This window comes from Notamacropus eugenii, chromosome 4, assembly GCF_028372415.1.
Source record: "Notamacropus eugenii isolate mMacEug1 chromosome 4, mMacEug1.pri_v2, whole genome shotgun sequence".
NCBI lineage: Eukaryota > Metazoa > Chordata > Mammalia > Diprotodontia > Macropodidae > Notamacropus > Notamacropus eugenii.
Window position 1 is genome coordinate 79,115,538 of NC_092875.1, and position 25,211 is coordinate 79,140,748.

General features: G+C 42.9%; 1 protein-coding gene across 2 annotated transcripts in view; it reads right to left on the reverse strand.

Annotated features, from left to right (window-relative positions):
- CARM1 (coactivator associated arginine methyltransferase 1) overlaps window positions 1-25,211 on the reverse strand; it is a 47,843-nt gene that overhangs the window by 21,041 nt on the left and 1,591 nt on the right. For both annotated transcript variants that reach the window (XM_072602336.1, XM_072602335.1), the window contains exons 2-5: window positions 5,468-5,593; window positions 4,770-4,876; window positions 3,745-3,849; window positions 22-132 (exon numbers count right to left, since the gene is read on the reverse strand). In XM_072602336.1, the coding sequence (XP_072458437.1) occupies window positions 22-132; window positions 3,745-3,849; window positions 4,770-4,876; window positions 5,468-5,593 (449 nt within the window). The remainder of the gene's footprint in view (window positions 1-21; window positions 133-3,744; window positions 3,850-4,769; window positions 4,877-5,467; window positions 5,594-25,211) is intronic.

A 25,211-nucleotide genomic window follows, 5' to 3' on the forward strand; every position in this document is an offset into this window, starting at 1 on the left:
CTGGCCATGGGGCCCACTGACCTCAGCATGCTGAGCCATGGTGCTTGCTTCCACTGCATAGACTTTCCTTGCTCCTGCTTGAGCAGCAAAAAAAGACAGGATCCCCGAGCCACAGCCCACATCTAGGACAATCTGGGAGAGGAGAAACAGTCACTGTCAGTCATGGAGAGCACTGGAAAGCACAACCAGAAGCTCTCACAAACCTCAGAATCTTTTAAGTCCTCATCCCTAGCACTGGGTATTTGCCAGAGATGAAAAGCTTTAAGAGTAGAAGAAAAGAGGGGTCAAGTATGAGATTTTCTATCAGCAAACCCATGATGTACCTTTGACCCTTAAGGCCAAGCCAATAAGGTGGTGCAAGGGAGCTCTCAACACATAATGCATAGGTTCTCTAACAAAATGAAGTCTTTCCCTAGACTTGATCAAACAAATCTCTCCCTGTTTCAGGGTAAGCAGACTGAACAGATGACTACTACATAACTGACTGCAATGGATTGTGGGTCCTCAACCCATAAGATTTCCCAGGAAGTCTTGAGTCTTCAGGGTAAACCCTTAACATTGTTTTGTTTTATCCTCAAATGTCTTGGTGCTTGACCAACACTCTCTGGGGATAAGATATGTTTCTCTTCCCAGAAGTGGCTGCAACCTAACTGTAAGATAACTGTTTGGGTAGGGAGAGAAAGGATGCCTGTTTGCAAAGTGCACCACTATACAGTTCTGGCCATGTGACGAACATGGAAAACTTGAGGATATGGCCTCAAGTGACCAATGGGCTCCCTCTCTTCCACACATCACACCATTCATCGGGTGTTCTCCAGTTACAGGTCTGATGCTACAGGATGGGTCTTCCATTGGGCTGCCATATTATATATAGGCTATGACAATACTGGATCTAGTTTCCAGTTTTCTTTTTTTATAAATGGTATTTTATTTTTTCCAATTACATGTAAATACATTTTTAACACTCATTTAAAAACATTTGAGTTTCAAATTTTCTCCCTCCTTTCCTTACCTCCCCAAAATGTTAAGCAATTTGATATAGGTTTTATATGTGTGTATGTGTATATGCATTTATGTAAAACATATTTCCACATTAGTCATGCTGTAAGAGAATAAACAGACCAAAAGAAGAAAAACCAAGAAAAAAATTTAAAAAGGGAAAATCGTATATGCTTTGATCTGCATTAAGACTCTTATCAGTTCCTTCTCTAGACATGGATAGCATTTTCCATCATGAGTCCTTTGAAATTATCTTGGATCACTGTATTGCTGAGAACAGCTAAGTTATTCACAAGTTGATCATTACACAATTTTGCTGTTACTATCGATGTACCGTGTACAATGTTCTCCTGGTTCTGCTCACTTCACTTTGCATCAGTTCATGTAAGTTTTTCCAGATTTTTCTGAAATCCACCTGTTCATCATTTCTTGTAACCCAGTAGTATTCATGGGCATCCCCTCAATTTCCAATTCTTTGCCAGCACCAAAAAGAACCGCTATAAACATTTTTGTACAGGTAGGTCCTTTTCCCTTTTATATAATCTCCTTGGTATGCTAGTAGTGGTATTGCTGGGTCAATGCTGGGTCAAAGGGTATTAACAGTTTGACTGGACTTTGGTCAGTTCTAAATTGCTCTCCATAATAGCTGGATCAGTTCACAACTTCATCAACAGTGTATCAGTGTCCCAATTTTCCCATATTCTCTCCAATACTTATCATTTTCCTTTTCTGTCCTATTAGCCAATCTGCTAGGTATGAGGTGGTATCTCAGAGTTGTTCTAGTTTGTATTTTTCTGATGGTAATTTAGAGCATTTTTCATGACTATAGACAGCTTTGATTTTTTCATCTGAAAACTGCCTGTTCATATCCTTTGACCATTTAGCAACTGAGAAATGACTTAATTTCTCCTACATTTGACTCAGCTCTCTAAATATCTGAGAAATGAGGCCTTTATCAAGACACGTGCTATAAAAATTGTTCCCCAGCTTTCTGTTTTCCTTCTAATGTTGGCTGCATGGGTTTTGTTTCCACAGTTTTCTAAAACAGGGTTGATGTGATGTCATAAGAAAACCTAAGAGATGATTAATCTTAATTCTTTCCATCAGGCCAGGAGCTCCTTAATAAATAGTTGAAGTTTCTCCTGAAGAGCTCACCTCAAGTGTCAACTTCTTTAAAGTGCTACTATACAGAAATTTCATTTTGCAGATGCTGCCTCTACATTGAACCACGGAATTGGGGATCTTTAGTCTACCCTGACAGATGTATATCTTCCAGAACTAGGGAGTGGGTTCCAGCCTAACTGTATTCTGCCCTGGTTGAACATCTAAACAACTGTATTTAATTCAAGGTACCATGTTTTAGAGAAGAATGTAAACAAACTGGAGCACATCCCAAGAAGGGGAGGATGGTGAGGTATTTGGAAACCTATTTAGTTGAGAGAAAAAAGAATGGGGTAGGAAGAGTGGGGAAGGAGCACACACAAAAAAAACACAGTCACAAAACCCAGAAACTGACCTGTAGCCTCTGAGAATGGGAAAAAGGGAAGGGAGGAAGATAAAAGAGGCAGGAGAAAGGGAGAAGGGAAAGAAAAAGGGAAAGTGAAAAACAAAAAGGTCAAAGCCTCCAAGCAGGTGACTTACAAAAACAGATACAAATGAAAAAATATTAATGCCCTGACACCAGCCCCAGCCTAGCAGATGCCCCTCAGGCAGGGTTTTCTCTAGTACCCTTCACAACCTGATACATATGCAGAAATACCTTTTCCAGAACATGGTAAAGATGTGAATTTGCTTTTTTCCCTCCAGAAGAAAAGCCAGTCCTAGGTTTAGAACTTAGAAGGATTGCCTAGCTTATGCCTTACATGTGGTAGAGACTAATGTATTAATGATAAGTCTGTGACACCAAACAACAACACAGGAGCATTCCTAAAGCAAACTGGCTGGATCCCACAGTCTAGATTCCTTACACACACTTGAAAAGTACTTGTCTAAGGGAAGGTGATGAATCTTGCAGCTGCTCAGAAGTAATGTGGTTTTTCATGAACAACAACTAAGTACATCCCATTGGGCTCCACTGGACATATCGTAAGTAAAGATCAAATCAGTAGCACGCCTCATAACAGCAAAGCCACAGAGAGCCAGGGCTCTCACCAGTTAAGATCCTTGTTCAGAAATCACACAGCAAAGTCCAAGGTTCAGCATTAGTGTCACATCGAAGAAAAGTAAAAGGGACCTTCAGTGGTGGGCACAGAGTATGAAGAGCCTGACACAGAGGGCAGAAAAGGGTGGGGAGGGTTTTGGATGGAGGACAATTCAAACACCAGCTGTTGGCTTGAGCTACTCCAAGGCCAGACACACGGTGTCAACACAAACACCACAAGAAGCGGACCCCAGGAAGGCTTCCGTGGAGGTCATGCTGGTCTCACCAAGATATTTAAAAACAAATCAGCACGGATAGTTTGAGGCAGGGGGGAAGGAGGGATAAGCTCCCCACAGCTGAGACTCAGAGAGTGAAAGATGGAGAGAGCTTCCTGAAGGAACATTCTCACTCTTAATTCCTGCCCAAGTACTCTTCCCACTCTGTCTTTCCCCTCTGGCCTGAGCATCCCGACAGTCCATTCTCACATAAAAGCTCAACTGGGCCTACCTGGCCCCTACCACTGGCGGTCAGCTTTAATACCACAGCTGACTGCAGGTCTTGTTCCAAAGCTGAACGCAGGCTGCTCCCAAGAGTGACTTTCTCACCTTGTCCTTGAAATCACTGTGGTTCTGCAGGATTGCCCTCTGGTACGTGCCCGTCCGTACGTAATCCTGCATCATGTTCTGCTGCTGTGACAGGTAGCCATAGAACTACAACACACAAAACCGAGCACTGTGAACTGAAGAACCTCCATATAGCCACCAACCCAACCAACCATAGCCTTCCCCATTCAGACCCCCTGCTTCCTCCCCAACAAACCATGGAAGGAGGTCAGCAATGGGAACATGCCCAGGGTTGAGGGAGCATGGGCATCACTTCTCAGAAAGTCATGCTGGGGGCCAAGGCTGAACCATCCCTGTTAACAAACAAGGTGGTCAGACTGCTCTATTCACTGTTCTTTCGAGCTAAATCTAACTGGATTTCATCAGTGCCAGGAAGGGGGAGCCTCTAACATATCCCAAGCCACAAGGGAAAAGGAAGGGAAAATTAATATACCTCTTAAGTCAGGAGGCTGGCAAGTATACTTAAGGATTACAACTACAGACCCTGGCATTAGAAAACACTCCCTTTTCTAAATTTCCCAGTAAACTTCCTAAAAGAAAACAGATCTGTCATAATATGGGTTATTCTCAGAGAACCTGAGAACTGCAAAAGAAAACTGGGTAATGATATAGGATTATGGTACGAACTAGAGAGCCCTGAACCTGAGACTAAATTATCTTACTGCAAAACTGATTAGCAAAAAGACATGATAGTTTCCAGTTTTAGAGCTGTTGCGACTAAGCACACCAGCTCCTGAAAGTTTTGCTACTAAACATAAAACTATCATAATTCACAGGGAGGGCTTTGTGATGGAAGAAAACCAAGTGCTCCGAACACCAAATGCTTATCATGGCCTCCTGCAGGGGGCAGGGAGAGATGACACAGAGACAGCCAAAGCCTAAATGACTATCCTCTGTGGTGGTCTAGTTTCAACTGAGCAGAACCTTTTCCACCTTCCTAAGAAGCATCTACACATGAGTCCTCCCTTTAGAGGCCCCAGGAAGATCCTGTCAGGTGGAAAACACACCTGGAAGTACTGCACAGCAGAGGATTCTTCTGTCCGCTCGCTGAAGACAGAACGCTCTAAGTTGTGACCTCGACAGGTTTTCAGAATATTATAGAATGAACAGAAATCTGAAAGAAGCAAAAACTTAATGTAGAAAAGAGGTCAAGTGGGGGAAACGGTAACACAAACCAGGAGAAAGTAGCAATAGCATGTTAAAGGACCAATACATGAATGGGTTCCTGGAAATGGAAAGGAAAAAAACTTCCAGTAGACCACAGGTCAGGAAAAAAAGAAAGCATGCATTAGATTCTGGAAAATTCTTGGCCACAGAATAAGAAAAGTTTACACGTCCACAAAGTCTTTACAATTCTAGATACACGAGAACCTAGATCTATTTAAGCATTCATTCTACTCTTCTTACTTAGAAAGGAGAAAAACAGGAAGAAGTAGCTAACAGAATTCAGATGGGGAAAGACAAATGGTTCTCCTTGGGAGTAGAGGTCTATGGGGATCCATTCTGTACAAGTCCACAAGTCAATGGCCTTCAAGATGAAATGCTAGAAACAAAGAAGGGGAAAGAAGGAGCCAGGACATGGAGAGAAGAGGAAGAGAGCTTCGCTCCTCTCTCCATACTCAATAAAGCCTTCAAGCAAAGGTTTGCCAAGGAATTGCTCCTGCCTCAGCTCAGATCCTCCTGGGGCAGGCAGCAAGGGACCTACCGTTGGGTGTTGCAAACTGTATGAGAACGCTGTTACAGCCCAGGGTGATGATGAAGGACTGCTTCCCCACTCGGCTGCATTCTGTTTCTCTGGACACGGAGCACTTAAACACACAGACATCTTCATCTGGAAAGGAAGAGAAGACAGCGGCTTAGCTCCTCACTCAAGGTTGGCGGCCTCACAGTTCTTGCCTTCCTATGCCTGCCCTCGGCAGCCCCGCCCCCCTCTCCTTGCTGAATCCTGCCCATGATGGAAGGCCTATCTCAAGCTGCAGGTGCTTACCAATGCACACAGTCCATTGCACACACTGGAGCCTCTACTTTCTGCTTCTGGGGATCTGTTTTATGTGTGTTGTCTTATGTCTCCCCTAGACTGTAAGGGACCTACCCCATGGTAAATCCCTGGTATTTCTTTGGCACCATCCACAGTGCCTCCTTCACCCTCTGGGCCAAGCAGAGGAGATGCTCAACTGCTCATCACAGATTGCTGCCCTTTATTCTCACTGTGCCAGGTGAAGTGTCCAGAGCAACCGTACTGGAAATGAAGATCTTACACTTTGGGAAGCCTTTGTGCTTTAACATCCTCACCTGAATCATGAGAATGGTGGGAGAGCAGCTTTCTTTTATAGGATAACTCTAAAGTTAAATCAATGACTGTGGGCAAAATGTATCTGTGGGTTTATGGATCATGAGGAAGCTGTTGCACAGACAAGTCACAAATATTCACTGCAGCAAGGAGAATACCATGTGGCACAGCACATGGAGGGTTAGCCTTGAACCCAGGGCACCCATGCTTTAAGACCTGCCTCTACCACATGCTGGCTGTGTGACCCTGGGCAATTCTCTTAACCTCTCAGTGTCTGTAGGAAATTCTCAAAGACTATAAGTTACAGATGGGCCACCAATCTGCATCTCTTTTTCACACTTGGGAGTTCCTCACATAAGGTAAATCACAGATTTGGACCAAAATGACAAGATTTTCATCATCACTATTACTGAGCTTCCCAAACCATTTCAGCTAGTGGGACCCTGCACCTAGCTTTGAAAAGTAGCTGAGGACTCTGAGGATTCAAGATTCTTCCTCACACACCTGATCCCAAATCAGGAAAGGCAGTATGACAGGCCTCTTCCAAGGGATAGGACCAGAGAACTACTCCGTATCAGTGGAGCCCCTAAAGGGGGAAGTTCAAAGCAGATGGTTTTATCAAAAGCCAGTCTTAGGTGAGAGGAAGCAAGTCTATCACCCAACTGTAGGAGGGAAGGCTGTGGGGGGAGCATAGAGTATAGTTTATACCAGTCAAAGCAAGAGAATAGTCATAATAGCTAGCATTTACATAGTGCTGATCCTCATAACAACCCTGGGGGGTAGGAGCTATTACTACCCCCTTTCTGCAGAACAGGAAACTGAGGCAGACAGAGGTTAAATGATTTGCCCAAGGTCACAGAGCTAGTAAGTGAGTCTGGACTTAAACTCAGGTCTGCCTGACTCCAGGTTCAGAGCTCTAGCTACTAGATGCCTTCCATGTACTTTGGTAAAATAGCCTAAGTTATGTCCTTTCCTTCCTAGGGCAGTATCCAAAGGGACTAAGACACTAGTACCTCAGTATCACACCCCCTGCTGGCTGTGAATGATAATACCTTATTTTGGGCTAAAGAAATCTGCTCATGGATGATTACTAAATCTTGCCCAAACAGGTGAGAAGGCATGGCTGACTGATCACTTCTATGCTGCTGCTACAATACTACCAGACTCCAGGATCCTTTCCAGTTTAGTCTTACAGCGGTAGTTTACCTGGTATCAAAGTATACCCAAATACCTCAGGAACATGAAGAAAAAGAATGTAATAACCATTACCCTACACCCAAGGCCTCAATATGGCAGTAATTGTGGTGCTCTTGGCAACAGAAGGGCAAGCTCCCCTGGCTCTAGGCAGCCAGAAAAACCATCCAGTCATGCCAGCCCTGCTAGTCTTGGGTGAGCACCCCAGTCTTCAGCTGATATTCTGGCCCAACCAATAACCACATGCAACTGCATTATTGTGAAAATCTCAGTTTTCTATGGAAAAGAAAACCCGTGTTCTCCTGGGGTCCAGCAGGGCCAGCTTCCCTTGGAGCTTCAGTTATGCTCCCTTCTGTGATTCAAACATCCGGTGAATAGTACATAGCACAGTGCCTGGCATGCAGTAGGTGCTTCAGAAACGTTTATCAACTAATTGATACCAGGATGATCAGGGACTGAGTATTAACCTGAAAATCTCCCTATTTCTAATACCCAAGCGTACATTTAACTAGTTTCTAAATATGCCAGACTGGAGAGGGCTTGAAATGCCAGACTCAAATGTCACTGTCCCAACTAATGCCCTTCTCAATAGAATGGAAGCTCCTTGAGTATCCTAGCTTCTCCTAGGATGTGGCCTGGTACATAGATGGCATTCAATAAAGGCTATTTGAACTGAAAAGCATCATTACTGCATTATAACCAAACCCCACTGCAAAATCACAAAACTGTGTAATAAAACAAATATCCACGGATGGTCAATGTATAACATTGTTCCAATAAAACAAATGGTCCCTGTAACATTATATGTCCTAATACCATGTGTTTGCAGAACCAATTAATGATGTTAGGCCTGTACCTTCCATCTGTAGAATATTTTTATAATTTTTAAAGCACTTGCACATAAAGGATGTCCCAAAAGTCTTAGGGCAGTTTTAAGCTTCTGTACTTTACTGTCATACATAATGTACACAATGTCAATAATCCTCTGAGATAGATAGGAAAGATGATTATCCTTATTTTAAAGAAGAAAAACAGGCTCAGACACATGAGAAGACTGGAGATCAGACAACCAACAAATATTAAAAAAGGGTTTTGAAGCAGATGATCTCCATGGTACTCTGTAGCTCTAAATCATGATCAAAGGTGAGTTCGGCAGCTACTGCAAAAACCTGGCAGGAGGTAGGGAGGGGCGCTGGAAGCGCCATTCTGGAGGAAGAATTCACAGGGCTGAACTGTTTCAGTTAATACAGATTGCTTTGTATTTCATTGTCCCTCCTCTCATTTCCCCCAGGGGCTGCTAACCATGTTACTCTACCAAAGTAACTATGTTACCCAACCAGTCAAACGTGAGTTCTGGTACTTCAGAACACAAACAAGTCTGCAGGTTATACAGAAGGTCTTACTGCGGTGCGGAAAGTGCAATGCCAAGCCTCACTGAAAACAGGACTCTAGCCTCTGTCACACACATCTGCACAATCCTTGTGCATGAGTTCGAGTTCCCAGCTTGCGCAGGAGGAGCCTGCTTAACAAACATGTGGAACCAAAAGGAATTCCTAAGGTAGAAACACCCCATTTCAGACTTTTGACTCCAGCAGAGAGGAGTGTTTCGGGTATGGAGTAGGAATGGGTTCTGTTTTACTAGAAGGAACAGCTAACTGCATTCTGACAGGTGAAGAGAAAAATTCCCCATTTGCTGGGTAAAGCCTTTCACATTTCTTTCAAAACCAAGTCATCCTGTGGATCACACAGCTCTGTTCTGTATTTCCTCAAGGACATCGTGCAGAGATCATACACAACCTACTACTCTTGCCCATCCCCTACCCATTCAGCTCCCTGGAGCACCAAATCTGAAAAGCAAAAACTTGATTCTCCTCTGGAAAAATGGTAAGGGGAAGACCACAGGCCATGCCACTTTACAGGTCAAGACACTGAGACCCAGAGAGCCAGCTGAGTGATTAGCTTTTCTATCTGTATCATTGGCACTGGGATTTGCATATAGTAAGCTTAATAAATTCCCTTCTTCCCTTCTATAATCACAGAGCTAATCAATGTTGTAGCCAGAGTTTGAAAGGCCAGACATTTCTGATTGTAAATCAAGGGCCCCCTCTACTGCGCTGTACTGCCATCAAAAATGAAGGCCAAAGAGAAATTAATGGTATGTTTCTTTCCACTCCTTTTTCACCTTCCACATTTCCTGAGACAGGATGCAGTAGAGCAAAGAGTTGAGTCCACAGGAATACCCAAAAATGGTCTGAGGGAAGCATCTGACTTTAAAGCAAATTATTCAAGTGAAATGTTCTTCTGTGAACTCATTTTTTTCTGAGAAGCAATACTTGGCAGATGGGTGGGAGAAGAATGAAGGAAAGAGCTGCCTATTCTAAAAACCATCTCTAGGACACATCTTTCTAGCAGGAAAAATACTACAGCTGCCATACAAAATAGAATTAAAGCTACTTCTTTCCACAGACTTATAGAACAAAGAAGTTCTAGTTCAAATGTGAAGCATTTTATTACGTTTTCTACTAGCAGAGAAGAAAATCAAGCTTCCACCTTCCAGAAGAAAATATTTCCCAACCAGGGAAAAGAGGGAAAAGAATAATGAACCTCTCCCTCAAATCCTTAAAAAGCTGAGCTGCCAGAGCCCTTAGGAAGTTTCTAGTTCAGCCTCCTCATTCTTCAGAAGCCCAGGGCCTTCTTATCTGGGCTCCTCTGGTTATCTAACTTGGAGAAAACGACAATTCAAGTACTAGAGGATCTGTTGAACCTGCTGGTATCTCTATAAAATGGAGAAAAAGAAAGAATTCTAGACTCCTAGAATCAGAAGACAGTTTAAAAGAACACCCCGGGGCTTCCCCCTGTTTCTAGTCACACGTGCATTGGAACATCTCAAATTGGCCTTTGTATTTAAGAAAAAGTAGTTCTATCAGAAATCCTGGACAGTGCCTTTCACTCTACACAGGGATTAAATTCCAAATTTGAATTTCATCTGTTGTAATGAAATTCTTTTGGATCTGTCCTTAGCAAAGAGAGGGAACACCAAGACTCAGAGAAGGCCTTCTTTAATAAAACTGAAAATGATGAAGCCGCCTCTGGCCTCCTCTTTTCCAGGAGCAGGAATGTTTTCCTCTGTGGACACCTTTTTCAAGTGCCCTTGCCCACATTTGGGAGCATTTGTCCCTTTCCTCTGAAATCTCTCCTGTGTTCCATAAACTTTTTCAACTGGGCCATCCAGAGAACAAACACAGTATCTGAAGATTAACCAACACGAATCAGGTTAAATAAAGTGCATGTTTGGTTAGTTTTGCAGACTTGTACATTGTTATCACCTCCATGTTCTTTTCCCCTCTGCTACTGCTTAGCTAATCATTCAACTGTTTGTAACTAAGTAGTTTCTTCTCCTTTTGATATACTGTCCTTTCCTCCTTACAAAAACGCAGCCTGTTCTTTTCTTTTCTAATGTCCCACTCAGCCAGTTCTTTTACAACTGCAGAGGAGAAGACTTAGGAACTGTCCTCAGAAGCCAACATTCCTCAGAAGGGGCAGGCAGACAGTGCTAGCCTAAGGGGAGGAGAGGGAGGCGGTGATTCACTGATGCTGCGCTCTGGCACCTCACTGGGGGATGGGATCAGTGAGGCACTGATCCTGGGCACTCCATTAGAAGTACTTTTATGAGGCTTGGGGAACCAAACCTGCTTCTCATCCTCTAGTCATCAGCTGTCTTCGCTTCTGTACCTTCCCCCACCCTGTAATTTAAAGGCTCTTTGCAAACAGCCCAAGGTACCATAGTACTAAGAGCACCCCAGGTGGGGCACCACCTGCCAGAGACAATGTGAATTCAGGAACCCTGATCCTGGTGCCAAGACACAGACTTCCTGAAGCTTGGGCAATTTCTTCAAGGGATGGGACAGGGTGGGAACCAGAGATCACAAAGCTGAACTGGAATAATTTCTGTTACAAGCCCAAGTGCCTACAAAGAGGGAGGCTCCTGGTGGCTGAGGATTCTTGGCTCAGGCCAAAACCCTTCTGGCCAAAGAAATACTGTTCTCACACTGCCATACATCTTTCTGAGCCCCTGGGACCAGGAGAGCCAAGGGGCCAGGAGGCACTCTAGAAGCTCCAGGCGGCCTTTCTCTATCCGCCCCCCCCCCCCCATTATCCGCCTCTAGGCTAGAGAAGACAAAGGGGAAATAAAAGCATCTGTCAAAATCTGTATATATGGTGCTAGGCTGGGCATTCTACAAATTAAACTGCAGCTGCCCTGGCCCTGATACACCCACACTAAATGATGCAAAGGGCTAAAGCGGCAAAAAACTGCCCCTACCAGAGAGAACTAACTTTAAACCTCAGGTCGGGTCTGGTCTTTGGTAGCATCCTCCAAAGGCAATATTCCTAACCCAGCTTCTAAGGCTTACCTATCACTGTTTTCGAGAAGAGTTACAAAGAGCATCAATGGTTTAGAAGCAGGAGGGCTGCTGTATCCTGAGCAGATGCACAAAGGGCCCTGCCAGCTTTTACACCCTCTGAGCATTAAATCTACTATTTTAAAAGACGGATTTCTATTCCAGGAGTTTAGATTTCAAAATTCAGATTTCTAGCATAATTAAAGAGTAAAATGAGACTAACATATTATTATAGGGTAAACTGGGGTTTTTTCTACAGAAATTCCTAACTTCAAGAAAGCATTCAAGATGAGTTAGTAAACAGGATGCTAGTTTGTAAACAGTACTGATTATTTTTTCATCAGAACCTCAAAAAATAGTAATAGTGGTCAGTGACATTAGTCACTGATGAAATGTGGATGGTTTAAGCCAGGAGTTCTTAACCTTTTTGTGTATGTGTCCTAGACCCCTGGTAAAAACTGGGACCCCTTCATAAAAAAGTAGTCTTACAGTTAGGTTCAAAAAAATAAAGTTCCCAAGTACAAGGTAGGGCAGCTATGGTTAGAGAACAGTTAGTTAATGTGAAAAAGTTCTGGGTATTTAGTGGATTACAAAGTCATCAATGGGATATAGAAGCCAAGAAAACTGAAGTAAACTTGGGCTGCATTGAGAAGTGTCTAAGACTAGAGAAGTGACAGCCTGTTTTCAGTTTGGGGCACCACTGACAAAGGAGTGAGTGAGTGAGAGAGAGTGAGAGAGAGAGAAAGAGGGAGAAAGAAAGAGAAAGAGAGAGAGAGAGTGTGTGTGAGTGTGTGTGTGTGTGTGTGTGTGTGTGTGTGTGTGTGTGTGTTGACAGGGTGAAGTGGGATGACAAAAGGATTCTAATTCATTCCATGTGAAGATTTCCTGAAGGAACTAAGGATCTTTACTTTGGAGAAGGGGACATGTTACTTGTCTTCAAGGATCTGAAATGCTTTCCTCTGGAATGTCCATCAGAGATTTTCAGCCTGGTCCCAGAGGGCAGAAGAACAATAAATGAAAGTTAAAAAGAGGCTGATTGAGGCTTGCTAAGCAAAAAGGTTAGATGACCACTCATTCATTTTGAGGGGATTCTTGATTACAGACAAGACTGGCCTCCCTTCCACCTCATATTCTGTCCTTCAGAGTAAGTAATACAAATCAACTTAAAGTGGAGAAGCATAGCCCAATCTGCATTTCTGAAACCAAAATTTAATAAATCAGCTAGATATTTCAGGAGGTCAGAGACCAGCACAGGAGGGAACTCAGCAGGAGGCATCCTCTAAAAATGCCTGGCTCAGAAAAGAAAGAATCTAAGGGAGAAAAATCAAATTGAATCTAAAGCTGCGAATAGGGCTAAACACAGCAAGTGTTTCTGAAGCCTTTTGGCTTAGACTTGAGGAAAAGGAACTGAAATATTGCTTTAACTCTGAGTTACACAGAAAAAGGATCAAAAGAAAGGAGAATAAAAACTTAATTTTTTTTTTTAAAGCACACAATTCAGTCACCAAACCATAGTCTCCCAGCTTCTCAGTAGCAAGGTGCGGCCTAGGAAAGCTATTAAATGCAAATTTCTCCCATCCATGGTAATCAGTCTGTCAGGCTGGGCCCCCTACTTCTTTGTCAGCAATAAAAGAGATGGCAGATGTGCTCGGGGGTTCCAGAGACACTGAATGAACAGAAAGCTTGGCGAATAATTCAGAGAATAAGAAGTCTCCCTATGTGTCCCCCCTATAACACAACACTAGATCCCAACCCCATATCACATCCTATAACTGGGAGGTTCTTCCACACGTACCCCCACCCCATACTCCCAGTAACCTCACTCTCTTAGATTCCCAAATGGAAGGAGGAAATTTTTTTTGATGGAGATAGGATTTTCTTTCTGTTATAGAAGCGAATCACCATTCGCTGGTTAACAATACCAGCCTGTCACTTAGAGCCCCTGTAAGGCTCCACAGCTGCCCTAATGAGGTCCTTCTCCTGGAATCCAGAGTTACCCTGCTCTTCTACAGTGCCCTGGGTCCCAACAGCTTGCTATCAGAGAACACACCAGTCAGTACGCAACAACCACAGCTGTTCTTGAACCTAAAGAAGGCTATTTCTTAATTATCTGTTTCTATTGGTATCAAGATTATCAATAGGCAAATGTGGAATTGTGGAGGAAAAATATGATGCTCTGACTAGAAATCAACTGGAGAAGAATCCCAAATATCAGTTACAACTGACCCACAGGGCATTTTAGAAATTAGTTTGAAGTAAACCTTTCTCCCTGAACCCTTTCCTTTGTCCTGCTTTGCAAAAGTTTAGAAGTCATGACCTCCACAATTTTCTCATGTACTTCCAGGGCAAATCAAGTTTACCTCTTTAGACCTTCCAACTAAGCTCCAGATGGGTAAGGGTTCATGCATGTGCGCCTTTGTCTATCTGGTGAGAAAGGACATGGAGATAGTATCCAAGCATGAAGTTAGCTGGGAGAAAACAGAGAGGCAAGCCCCAAGAGGCAAGCCCCATTGCTCCACACCCTTGGCATAACTGCCTCAGTGTCCCTAGCCTATCACAGGCAGCTCCCAGGGCAATAGGAGCCCCACCTTCTATCAAGCTGGCTGGCAGCCCACCTTGCTGCCCAGATCTCTAGCCCTTTTCTCTTTGTGTGGAGGAGACTGGATTGCTGCTGTTCAGTTAGCACCATAGAAACTTGAAACATTATTAGAGTAACCATATTTTATAATCCCAAAATTAGGATACCTGGTCTGATACAAAGGAGATTCCTTCTGCAAAGCTTGGTATATATTTTTTTCTTGAGATTGGTCTAAGCCTAAAAATTTGAGGACTAACTCCTCAAACCATGAGACAACTACTCATGCAAAAATCAGTTTTAAGAGGAAGGCAAGAAGTTAGAAACTGTGGCACAGTGGTGACCAAGCAGGAAAAAAAGGGCTAAATTCTCCTAAAGGAGGCAGAGCTCCAAGGACTGTGGAAGGTATAGACTCCTAAGGGCCGTCCTGCCCAGAAGAGAAGGAAGCAAATTTATCTTGGGCCAACTGCCACACTGTGAAATAGATTTACAATGTTTATAATCTCTATGGAACTGGATCCCATCTTTCTGTGCATAGCGGAACATTATTTACAAGAATTCTTTTTCTCTCCTGGGGACAGCCCCAGAGACCAATCCAAATACCAACCTTTGATTTTAAAGTGCATTCACTTCATGCTAGCCACACCAGACATGTCGCTACTAACACCAGCCAGATGCCCAGTACCCATCATTTTCAAGGTCTTGCTTACCTGCCCAAGGGGTAGCCAATTAGAAACACAACTTAGTCTAGGACTTTACCCTAGCCTGCCGAAGGCATTCTAAAGGTCAGAAAATGGGAATGCTGGCTCTAATCAAAAGACAGACAAGAAAAGAGGTGACCAGTCAGCATAGAGAGGAGTGCGCAACTATACTCAACTGCATGCTAGGAGGGGAGGGGAATACAGAGTAGATAATGAATAAACATTTAGTGAATGAAATGGGATGATCTCTAACGTTCCTTCAGGCTCTAAATTCCTTGAAACCTATGAATGGTGCATACAAAATAGTATGTCAGCCCCTTTCCTTCAAGAATACTTAAAATTTAGCTGGGGAAAAAGGACTCCCACATACAATCAAGATAAAAAGGCAGTGTATTACAGGAATTCTGAGGAGCCAAGTGGATAATCATGGGGAAAGCTTCACAGAGGATTTGGGACTTGAGCTGGGCCCTGAAGGCTACACAGGAAGGAAGCAAAGAGAGACAAAGGAATTCCAGGAAGAAATAAGGAAAAGGAAGGGAATGAGCATTTACATAATGCCAACTATATGCCAGACACTGTTAAGGGCTTTAAAATACCTCATCTGAAAGACTGGCATTAGTAAGCATACAGGGCAGAACATGCACAAAGCCGATAAGAGTACTGTCAGTCTGGTTCACAGCTTTAGAGCACGAGAGCAGTAGGAAATAAGGTTTGAAAGGTGGGTGTGATGGGGTACAGGCTCCGTGAGTCCCCAAGAATCTTCCCACTAGATCTGGCATTTGCTGAGGCCATTAACCTTTCATTATAGTTTTGTCTAATTGCCTCTGGCTGCTTCCCATCCTAGATTCTATCCAAATACCCTAGCCTAGCTCTCCATTGTAGGTAACCTCCAGATTACTGCCTACTTCTCACCTTTAATTCTATCAAAATATGCCCAAGTCTGTCACCCTTAACCTAGCCAGTCCTTCATTGTCTGTTATCTCCAGGTAGCCTTCAGCTACTTCCCACTCTTAACTCCATCCTCTGGTTTGAGTCTGACCTCTAGTCACCTCAGTCCCATCAAGATCCTCCTTAGACTCCCCCTTCCAGACTACTAGAGCACCCCTAGATCCCTCCCCCACAATCTTTCTGTATACAAGACCCATCCCATAAGAGTTTGGCCAGTATGGCGGATCTTTAAAAAACTTTGTTTTTCTTTGGCTGAAAGAAGGGTTAAGTCGAATTCATTTAGACGGTATTTTTGGGGTCTTGAGCACCTCTAACCTCAATAGGCACGGCAGTTAAGAAGGACTTTATTCCGTGGGCAATGATGCGCAACTGACAGGTTTGGAGGGGAAAAGGTAAGAAGTTACACAATAGTCCAGGCAGAGAAAATATTTCCACAGGCAGCGTGGCCTAGTAGATAGCAGACTTTTCTAAGTCAAGTCTTCTATTCATTAAAGAGAATTTCTGACTATTAATCAAGAGGGAGATGCTTGTTTTTGCCTAGGAAACCCTTCCCCATTAGATCTAGGATCACCACAACCTGTCAAATGCTTCTACTGGACATCTTCGGAACCAATATCTAACACAAGGTTTATTAAAGCACTTTCTGATGCTTAAAACAGCAGCAGGAGGAACCTGAACCCGACCCCTCTCCCTGAAATCAGTATCATCTGGGTAGTCCAGCCCCAAATTCTACCAGGAAACAAGTGACTCCAGATGTGGTCCACAAGATAACAAAGAAGTTCAATTTAACATCACAGTGGAATAAGTAAGGGCACAGCCCTTCAAAAAGGGTTTCCATATAATGGGAACCTTAAGACAAAGGGAATTCTGATTTAAAACCTGAAAATGTATGTAAAAACATGGACAGAAAAATAGCATAATGACTGAAAGAGCCCAACTCTCCCTGAGTGGGCTCCAAGCCTTTCAAGTTCCTCTTTCTAAGTACTCTTGGCCATGCTGTCCCATGTCTTCCACAGCAGGTGGATAAGCAGGCATGTTAGACCCTCTGCCTATCTAACACGTTTGAAGTCTTCCTCTGGTGCTTTTCACAGTTTGCAGATAGATCCTAGCTAGTGGAGCACACATTTCATTGTTGCTTTAATGGCTAGCCTACCACCTTTTCTGGTTGTTGTTTTTTTTTAATGGACCTGTATTTCAGTTGTGGAAGCATGGGCTTCTATGCATAAAATGAATACGTATACTACATATGTAACAAATCCAACTGAAATGAATGCTCCACAGGAGAACAAAAATCAGCCAACAGTCTTCACAAACAAAAACAAACGATGACAACAACATATCCAGCCTTGGTACATCTCTTTCCAGATGCTGTGAGAGGTGAAATTCTTTTAAAAGACAGTGAATAATGTATGAAACCCAGGTCTTCTGGAATCTCAGGAGATGATCCCATCTTGAACAAGAATGCCTTCAACTGGATTAAAATCTGTGCTTTTTATGCAGAAAGATAGGAAGGCAAGAAGGCCTGCTCTCCCTCTGGCCTAAGTAGCAAAGAGACAGACCAAAGGGGAAAAGGTGCCCACTTGCCATTGGTCTACATAGAAGTCATTCACAGAAAGTGTCACCCAGCACTAAGCAACCTCCCATTCAGCTTCACTTGGGCACTTACAACTGTCCTTCAAAGTAACTCCAACTTCGACTTTCAACCAATCAAGGAAATACACACCCACACAATAATTAAGGACAAAATGGGCTTTGTGGAAAGCCCAGGAATAATTACTATCAGTTCTTTAGACAACTGAATTTCAATGCTTATTCAGTGTACTCATTCTACACAAATCTGCCAATCTATAAAGTTAATCAGAAGTAAACAGATTTTCAGCGGTAAAAAGTAGCTCCTGACAAGGGGTCACTGCAACTCCCACCCCTTCACCAGCCAATCAGTTCAGTGTCAGAGAAGATAGAAAGATAAAGAAAAGGCCCATCCTTTTCACAGTAGCCAGCTCACTTAACTGCCAGCCTATTAAAGCCAAGAATAGTACCTCAGGCTTCCAATTCTATGTGAGCAATGTCTGAGCCTCAGTCCTACAGAGTTATCAGCTCCACTATCACAACATCTGGGTTGTGCTGTCAATGTCTGGATTCACACACATTTCTGTGGACAATCATAACATCCTAATGATGGAGTAATGGGACCTGGACCCCCTAAAAGAAAAAGACTATGGTTTTGAAAGCAACCAGTCCCTGAATTTTCCCACACATTTCAGCAGCCCAGATCACTATCTAGGTATCTAGCACAGAGAGTATCTACCCCAAGGTATCTGGCCCACCCCAGCCCAACTAGATACTTGACAGTCCTTTCACAGTTGACCCACCCCAGACTACTTTACTTCTTTCACTATTTTACCTGGCCCACCTCAAACCATTTACCACTCCTTAATCCCATCCAGATTTCCCACCCTCAGTATATAAATATCAGTTTTACCCAGATTAAGTTGTAGATTCATTAGGAATCTAGCCCACTACTGGCATTACAATGAAAGTTGCCACTCTGACTGGAAGATGGTTTGAGTGAATTCTTTCCAGGTGGAAGCCCCTATATCCTGGCATTCTGGGGGTTCCCAGCAACCCTAAACTACATCACTATGGCACTTGGCAAAGATATTCCCACAAGGAGATGGAGACCAAAGTTGACAATACCTTGGCTAAAGAAGGTGATCCAGAATTTCCTTTTCAAGGCAAAAGGAGACCTAAGTATCTATCCATATGTCAAGTAATAAAGATTATCATGGCCAGGCTGCAAGGGCAATAAATAAACAATGGAAGCAAATTCTTTGGAAGGCCAAATGAGATTTTCCCTGGGGAGAAACATGCTAGAATGGCATTCCTCAGAGAAAAGCAATCACTTCTTCAAACGCTGGCAGTCTGACATATTCTAGTAACTTTCATGGGAGTCTTGAAAACTGGATTTTTATTCCAGCTCTGCCATTATTAATTTGTGTGACTTTGGGGTAAATCATTCAATCTCTCTGGGCCTCCATTTCTTCCTCTGTAAAATGAGAAGGCCGAAGACCCTTGATTAGGTTAGATTAACCTCTAAGGCCCCGTACATCTCTTCAGATCCTAAGATCTAGGACTTAAGTGCTATGTGCCACCCATTCCCATTCTCACTCATCTTTACTGTATTCCCCTTCATTATTAGGAAGCATACAAAGACAGAAGCAGCCCATTGCTTTAAGAGCAAGGGATTACTCTACGCTTGGATTAAAGGCAATTTGACTTGGTCGTAATTACTCAGTTTCCTTCAATCTTGAAATTTTTGTGATAAGAAGATGCCTGCATCCCCACTAGCAGGTTAAATTACTTTTAAAAAAAGTAATACTGGTTTCACTACCTGGGACACAGATGGTACTCCACAAACTTACCTTCCTGGATCACCAAGAGATTCCAGAACAGTATGTTCTGACACTAAACGTGGAGAAGAATTCAAAGAAACCTCTATCCTGAGTAAGACAATGCTACTGATGAGCCTGGCCCAATCATTTGGAGTAAGTAACTAACCTTCTCCTGGAGCTCAGGGAAACTGATATACCTAAAGATAGCTTCAGTTAACCAGGTTGTGCAAACCACAGGGAGCAGCAGCACATTTGTATTTACAAAGTCACAGAATAACTTCAAAAGACTCAACTTGCCCCCCCCCCCCACTCCCATCCTTGGGGATAGCAAGTTGCCAATGTCACAAAGATCAAGAAAGAGGAGCAGCCCTTTAGTACTCACTCATTATCAAACGTCTTGCTATTCAGGCGTAGCCAGCCCACTGAACTAACTGCAGCAGCACCCTCCGCAATCCTTTCAACCCAAATGTTCACACCAACTCTCTGTGCCCAACCTCATATTGGTCTCATCAGTCACAGTGGGACACAACCAAACTTGACTTTATCATGGTGATGTCATTTTGGTCCTCTTCGAGAAAGAAGGACAACAACCAACCATCCAATCCCCTGTCTCTTCCTTTAGGTGGTTCCAAACTTTCCCCACTCTCCTTTAGTCTCTAAACATCAGCCTGTGCTCTTCTCTGAACAACTGTCTTTATTGCATCAACACCTTTCTATCCAAGTTCTGCCATCTGGCCTCCTTTCCACACCTATTCTACTATCTCTCCTCCTTTTTTCAAAGGTAGTGAGGTCTGTCCCTTGCTCTTTCCTCTCTCCAACATCCTCAACCTCTTCCACTTGCTCCTTAAAACAGGGATAGGTTTCTCTTACCTTGACTGGAAAAAAAATTACATTCCTTTGATACTGCTGTCCTTCTCTAGTTACCTACTTTCAACAAACTTTTGTACTTGCGAATGAAAAGCCTCCACCTGACATCTCTATTTCCTTATCTATTCTCTCCCTAATTCCTTGTAATGTGGTTTCTATCCACTCTACTACAATTGTTCTTGAAGTCACTAATGACCCACTCATCACCAAATTCCTTTTTCCAGTCTTTACTTTCCTTTAAGTCAGGCAGGAGAAGAGGGATGGGCTTCGAGTGAGGGAGATCTGACCAAACTGTCTCTGACACAGCTTATCCAACCCATCCAGTGAAAGAATCTCTGCTATAACCACTCTGACCAGTCTCTGTCTGAATGAACGCTTCTAAGGAGGAAGAGATCACTGCCTGTTAAGGGAGGTCAGGCCATTTGTGTAGAGTTATTGTCTGGAAGTTTCTTCAGACATTATGCCTAAATTTGTCTCTTTGAACTTCCATCTACTACTCCTGGTTTCACTTTCTGTGTGACATCTATACTAAATGGATGTCTTCTCTCACTAAAAGAATTATGTCATCTATATCTCTTCCCTCTACATAACTCCAAATTCCATAAATACCATACTAGGTCATATAAAGGAGACCATAAACGGATCTGGATTCAAATAATGATGCAAGTCTGTCTACAAGAACCTAACAAGCTAGGTTTTTAAATAAAAGCTATTTCCTGGTAGTTCCAGACTCTGAGATACCCTATGAATGGCTGGGCCAACTGAAGATTATTTCTTAGACAATGTTTCTCCCTAATTCATCTCTACTAGCCATAGGGGAAGGAAAGAAAAGAACCCAGTTATTTCCAGAAGGACTGAAGCTTCCAGAGTTAAGGAGCTGCTATAAAACAAAAATACAGCGCAAGGTCTTCAAACATAGAGACATCCACCAGGGAACTGCTAATGACCAGCTGGTACTAAATAGGCTGGGGGTGGTGGAGGTGGAGTGGAGTTTACAGAGTAGAGAATGGGAAAATTGTAAGGCATTTGAAAAAGACCCAAACTGTAACAGTAGAAAAGCAAAACTGCACATATGTGGAAGTTGTCCCTTTGCTTCCTCCAAGGTCTTGCCTGATCTTTCAGTAACTGGCCCCCTTTCCAGGATGAGTGGCAAGGCATGCCAGTGTAAACCCTTTGTGTATCTCCAGATCAAATTTCATATTTCCTTCTTAAGGTCTGGAAAACACTGTATTAGGGAAAACTGATCCAACAGGCTTTTATATCTTTTCAAGAAAAATGGCTTGAGTTGGTGCTAACATCCAAGGGACAAGTTATAAGCCCTTCAAATGGTCATCGTTAAGTCTGGCACTTCGTTCGCTGAGGTCGAACAACCAAAGAAAGGCCTTTTGAGTCCATTATTAACCCCGTGTCCAGAATAAATGAGAACAGGAGTCATTCCTTCATGTGCCCAATTCAAGAAAGTAACCTAAGTTTCATGTTGGTTTGGGAACAGAAGGACAGTGAAAGAGAAAAGGCCAGATATGTGCAACACTCTGGGGACATGTTATAAAAATTAGACTGTTCAGTCCAGGAAGTCATAGTGTAATCCTTCTGCCCTGTTAAAGCATGCAGTGACGATGGTCTTAGGACTCCTGTTTCTCCATATGTGTGATGGCTGAGATGCTGTCTGCTCAGCCAGGAACTCTCTATCAGAAATGCCTGGACTTGAAGATTTCACAGTCACAGTTCAACTACTCTGCCATAAGCAGACCTTGTTTCCCTGTCCCTTCTTCCCCTCTGCCACTTGGGCATTGGCCTTTAACCATATGGATGGCTTTGAGAAATTGAAGTCAAACACCAAGGTGCTGGCTAACATTAATTGCTTCTATCAGAAAGCAATCATTTTGGGCCCTTCTGAGATGATTCTGCTAGCCGTTCGTGTTCTCTCCCTACTCCAGTGATTTTATATTGACTTCTCTGTGTACATGTTGTACCACCCCAGGAGAATTCAAGTTGTTTGAGGCCAGAGGCTGGATCCCCACAGTAGCTGGCACAGAGTAAAACCTTCATAAAACAATCTTTTATAAAATAAGTGTTTTATAAAACAGTTACCCAAATAAAAGGAGGGGCTCATTTAGGTATCTTGGCAAATGTTCCTGTCCCTCAGCATCCACCACAGGCTTGAATCCAAGAAGTCCATAGGATTTAGAGAGACAAGAGTCCTTAGAGAACATCTACCCCCACACCCTCCTTGGACAGGTAAGAAGGCAAGCTAAGCAACTTGCCTATGATCACATAGGGGAGTAAGATGTGGGATTGTAACTGAGCTCACATAACTCCAAAGCACATGGCCAATGCCATCACACCCAAAGAAGAGCAGTCATCAAGCTATCCACATTCTGTTCACCCCTCTAAGAACCCTCAAGATGTTCACTCAGGATCAGAGAAAATGTGGCTCTTGAAAATCCTACTCTGCTAAAGCTTCTTGCCCAAAGTTTAATGAGGTCAGGAGGCTGTGAAGTCAAGACACTTAAAAGGAAGACTATTCTAGATAGGTTTTGAAGCAACAGTTATGAAGTAGAATAAATTTGCCCATGCCTTCTCCCTTCTTTTCATCAGGATTGCTGATAAGAAACTGTCACTCCCTCTGGACATAGCCTAGGTAGAAATCAAATTCTAGAGCTTTGGGTCTCTACAGAACTCTGGAACTTTGCATTGAAGAGTTTCAAAGTAATAGTTCTCAATCTCTACAAGGAAAAAGAGTCAACTCATCTGTGGTCAGCCTCACATTTGGCCACTGAATTGACAGTGGGGGATGGGAAGAGGGAAGGGTTAGGGAAAAGGAAAAGTCAAAGGTAACGCTTAAGATTACAAAATCAAGTTACTGGAAGGAGGATGGTGCTCTTAACATAAATAGAGAAGTTTCAAGGAGAAGTTTAAGAAGGAAAATGATGAGTTCCATTCTAGACATGTCATGTTTGAGATGCCTAGAGAATATCTAACAGGCAGTTCTGGTCATATGGGACTAGGCTTAGGTGAGAGACTAGGGTTGGATAACTGACAGGATCATCAAGAAAGAGGGTACAGAGAGGAAAGGGAAAAGGGCCCACTTACAATCCAGGGAGGAGAGTGAGGGGGAGATGGGGCATGGAGGATGATACTGCAAAGAACACTAACAAGGAACAGTCAGACTGGTAGGACAACGAGGAGAGAACAGTGTTATGAAAACCTAAGAAGCAGGTACCCAGGAGGCAAGGGTGGTAAAGGGTGTCAAATACTGCAGGGATGAAGGATGAGGACAGGGAAAAGGCCATTAGATTTAGCAATTAAGAGATTGCTTACAGAAGATACTTTCAGTTGAGTAGTAGGGTCTGAAACCATATTGCAAAAAGCTAAAAAATGAAAGGAGGAGACAAAGTGGAGCTAATAAGAGTTTTTTCTAGGAAATTAGCTATAAAAGTGAGGATATAGGATTCCAGCTTGAGGTAATACTTGGGTCAAGGGAAGAGCTTTTAAGGATGGCACAGACTAAGAGCATGTTTGCTGGCAGCCAGGAAGGAGCCAGTAGACTAGAAGAGACTGAAGATTAGAAATGAGTATGATCAGATAGGCAAGCTCCTAGAAGACATGAGGGTAAGAGATTAGGGCTTGTACAGAGGACCTGCCTTGGTGAATAAGGCCACCTCTTTACAAGTTTCTGGGACAAAGGAAGAGAGAATGGGGGGTGATGTGAAGAAATTTGGAGAAGTGGAACAGAGAAGATGAAGCTTACTACAACTCTCTTTTCTGGATGAAGTAGGTACTCTGTTGAAAGGAAAGGTGAAGGAATGATAAAGAAACAAGAGAAGATCTGGGATAGCTACTATGGAAGAGTGGTAGAAAGTCAACTAGGAAAGAATAAAAGGATCACCATGCCATTAGCCTGGGCCCAATTGGCACAATGATGTGACTTCCTCTGGGGCATTACAACAGTGCCTTAGAAGTGAAGAAGGTAAGGTATGCCAGGGTTTTTCAAGATGTGAGTGGAAATAGGCCAAGGGGGTATGGGACTCAAGAGAAGAGGACAGTGTATAGCTAAACTAATTAACTTCTCAAAGAGGTTACTAGTTGAGTAAGTTCACAGAGTAAGTTTACGGAGCTTAAGGGGTCCTTCTAACACCCTTCAGAGCTTACTACTTCAAATACCTATTCTACAATGGCTTGGTTAAGTCTTCCCTTTCTTTAGACACCCTCCCTCAGCCCCCAGCAGAAGTGAATTTTAAATTATACACTGGAGGAAGTTAAGTGGACACTTTTAGTGGAGGAGGGAAATTTGGAAGAGAAAAGTAGCTCTTGAATTTTACTTCTAAAAATTTAGCTACGACAAAGTGAAATGTTCGTGTTCCATAGCCCACAAGCAGGGAACAGGTTTCAAACTATCCACTAAGGAGGTCACAATATAAGTGGTGAAAAAAGCACAATGTGGAATGAAAGAGAAATACAACAAAAACTTGAGAGAGGTAAAGAGTATCTATAGATGGCAGATCAGAATAAAAACTTACAAATGAAGTCTCCAAAAGAGACCTGGGGACTTTGAAAATAGCTGCAAGATTTTCATTAAACCAAAGAATTCTGAAACTAATTTTTCTGGGGACCCTTAATTCGCTTTGTACAAATACAAATAAGTGAAAATGCAATTAAACCAACTGCATCCTCAAAATGAAAAGACCACCTTTCCAAACTAACCCCGTCCCCCCCAAGAATACATTATGGAGTTTTGTTTTAAAAAAAATCTTCCAAGGTTTTCACAATGATCTCATCACTATATTTTCTCCCACCCACCTTAATTTCCCCCAAAGCCTTTTCTTTTCACCAAAACAGCCCTGCCTCTCTAATGAATATATTTACTAGGTTCTAAAACTGCCACCTGACCAAAGGTTTTCATTCTTCTATTCTAAAAATCCATTTCTTCCACAATACTTGCCTCTTAATCACAATTCTTAACAGCCCAGATGCCACACTGAATCTCATGAAATCATTTCTCCAGAAACCTCACTTACCACCCCCATTCTAACACCTAACCATAAAGCTCAATCTTGCCTTCAACCAGGCCTTTACTTGATT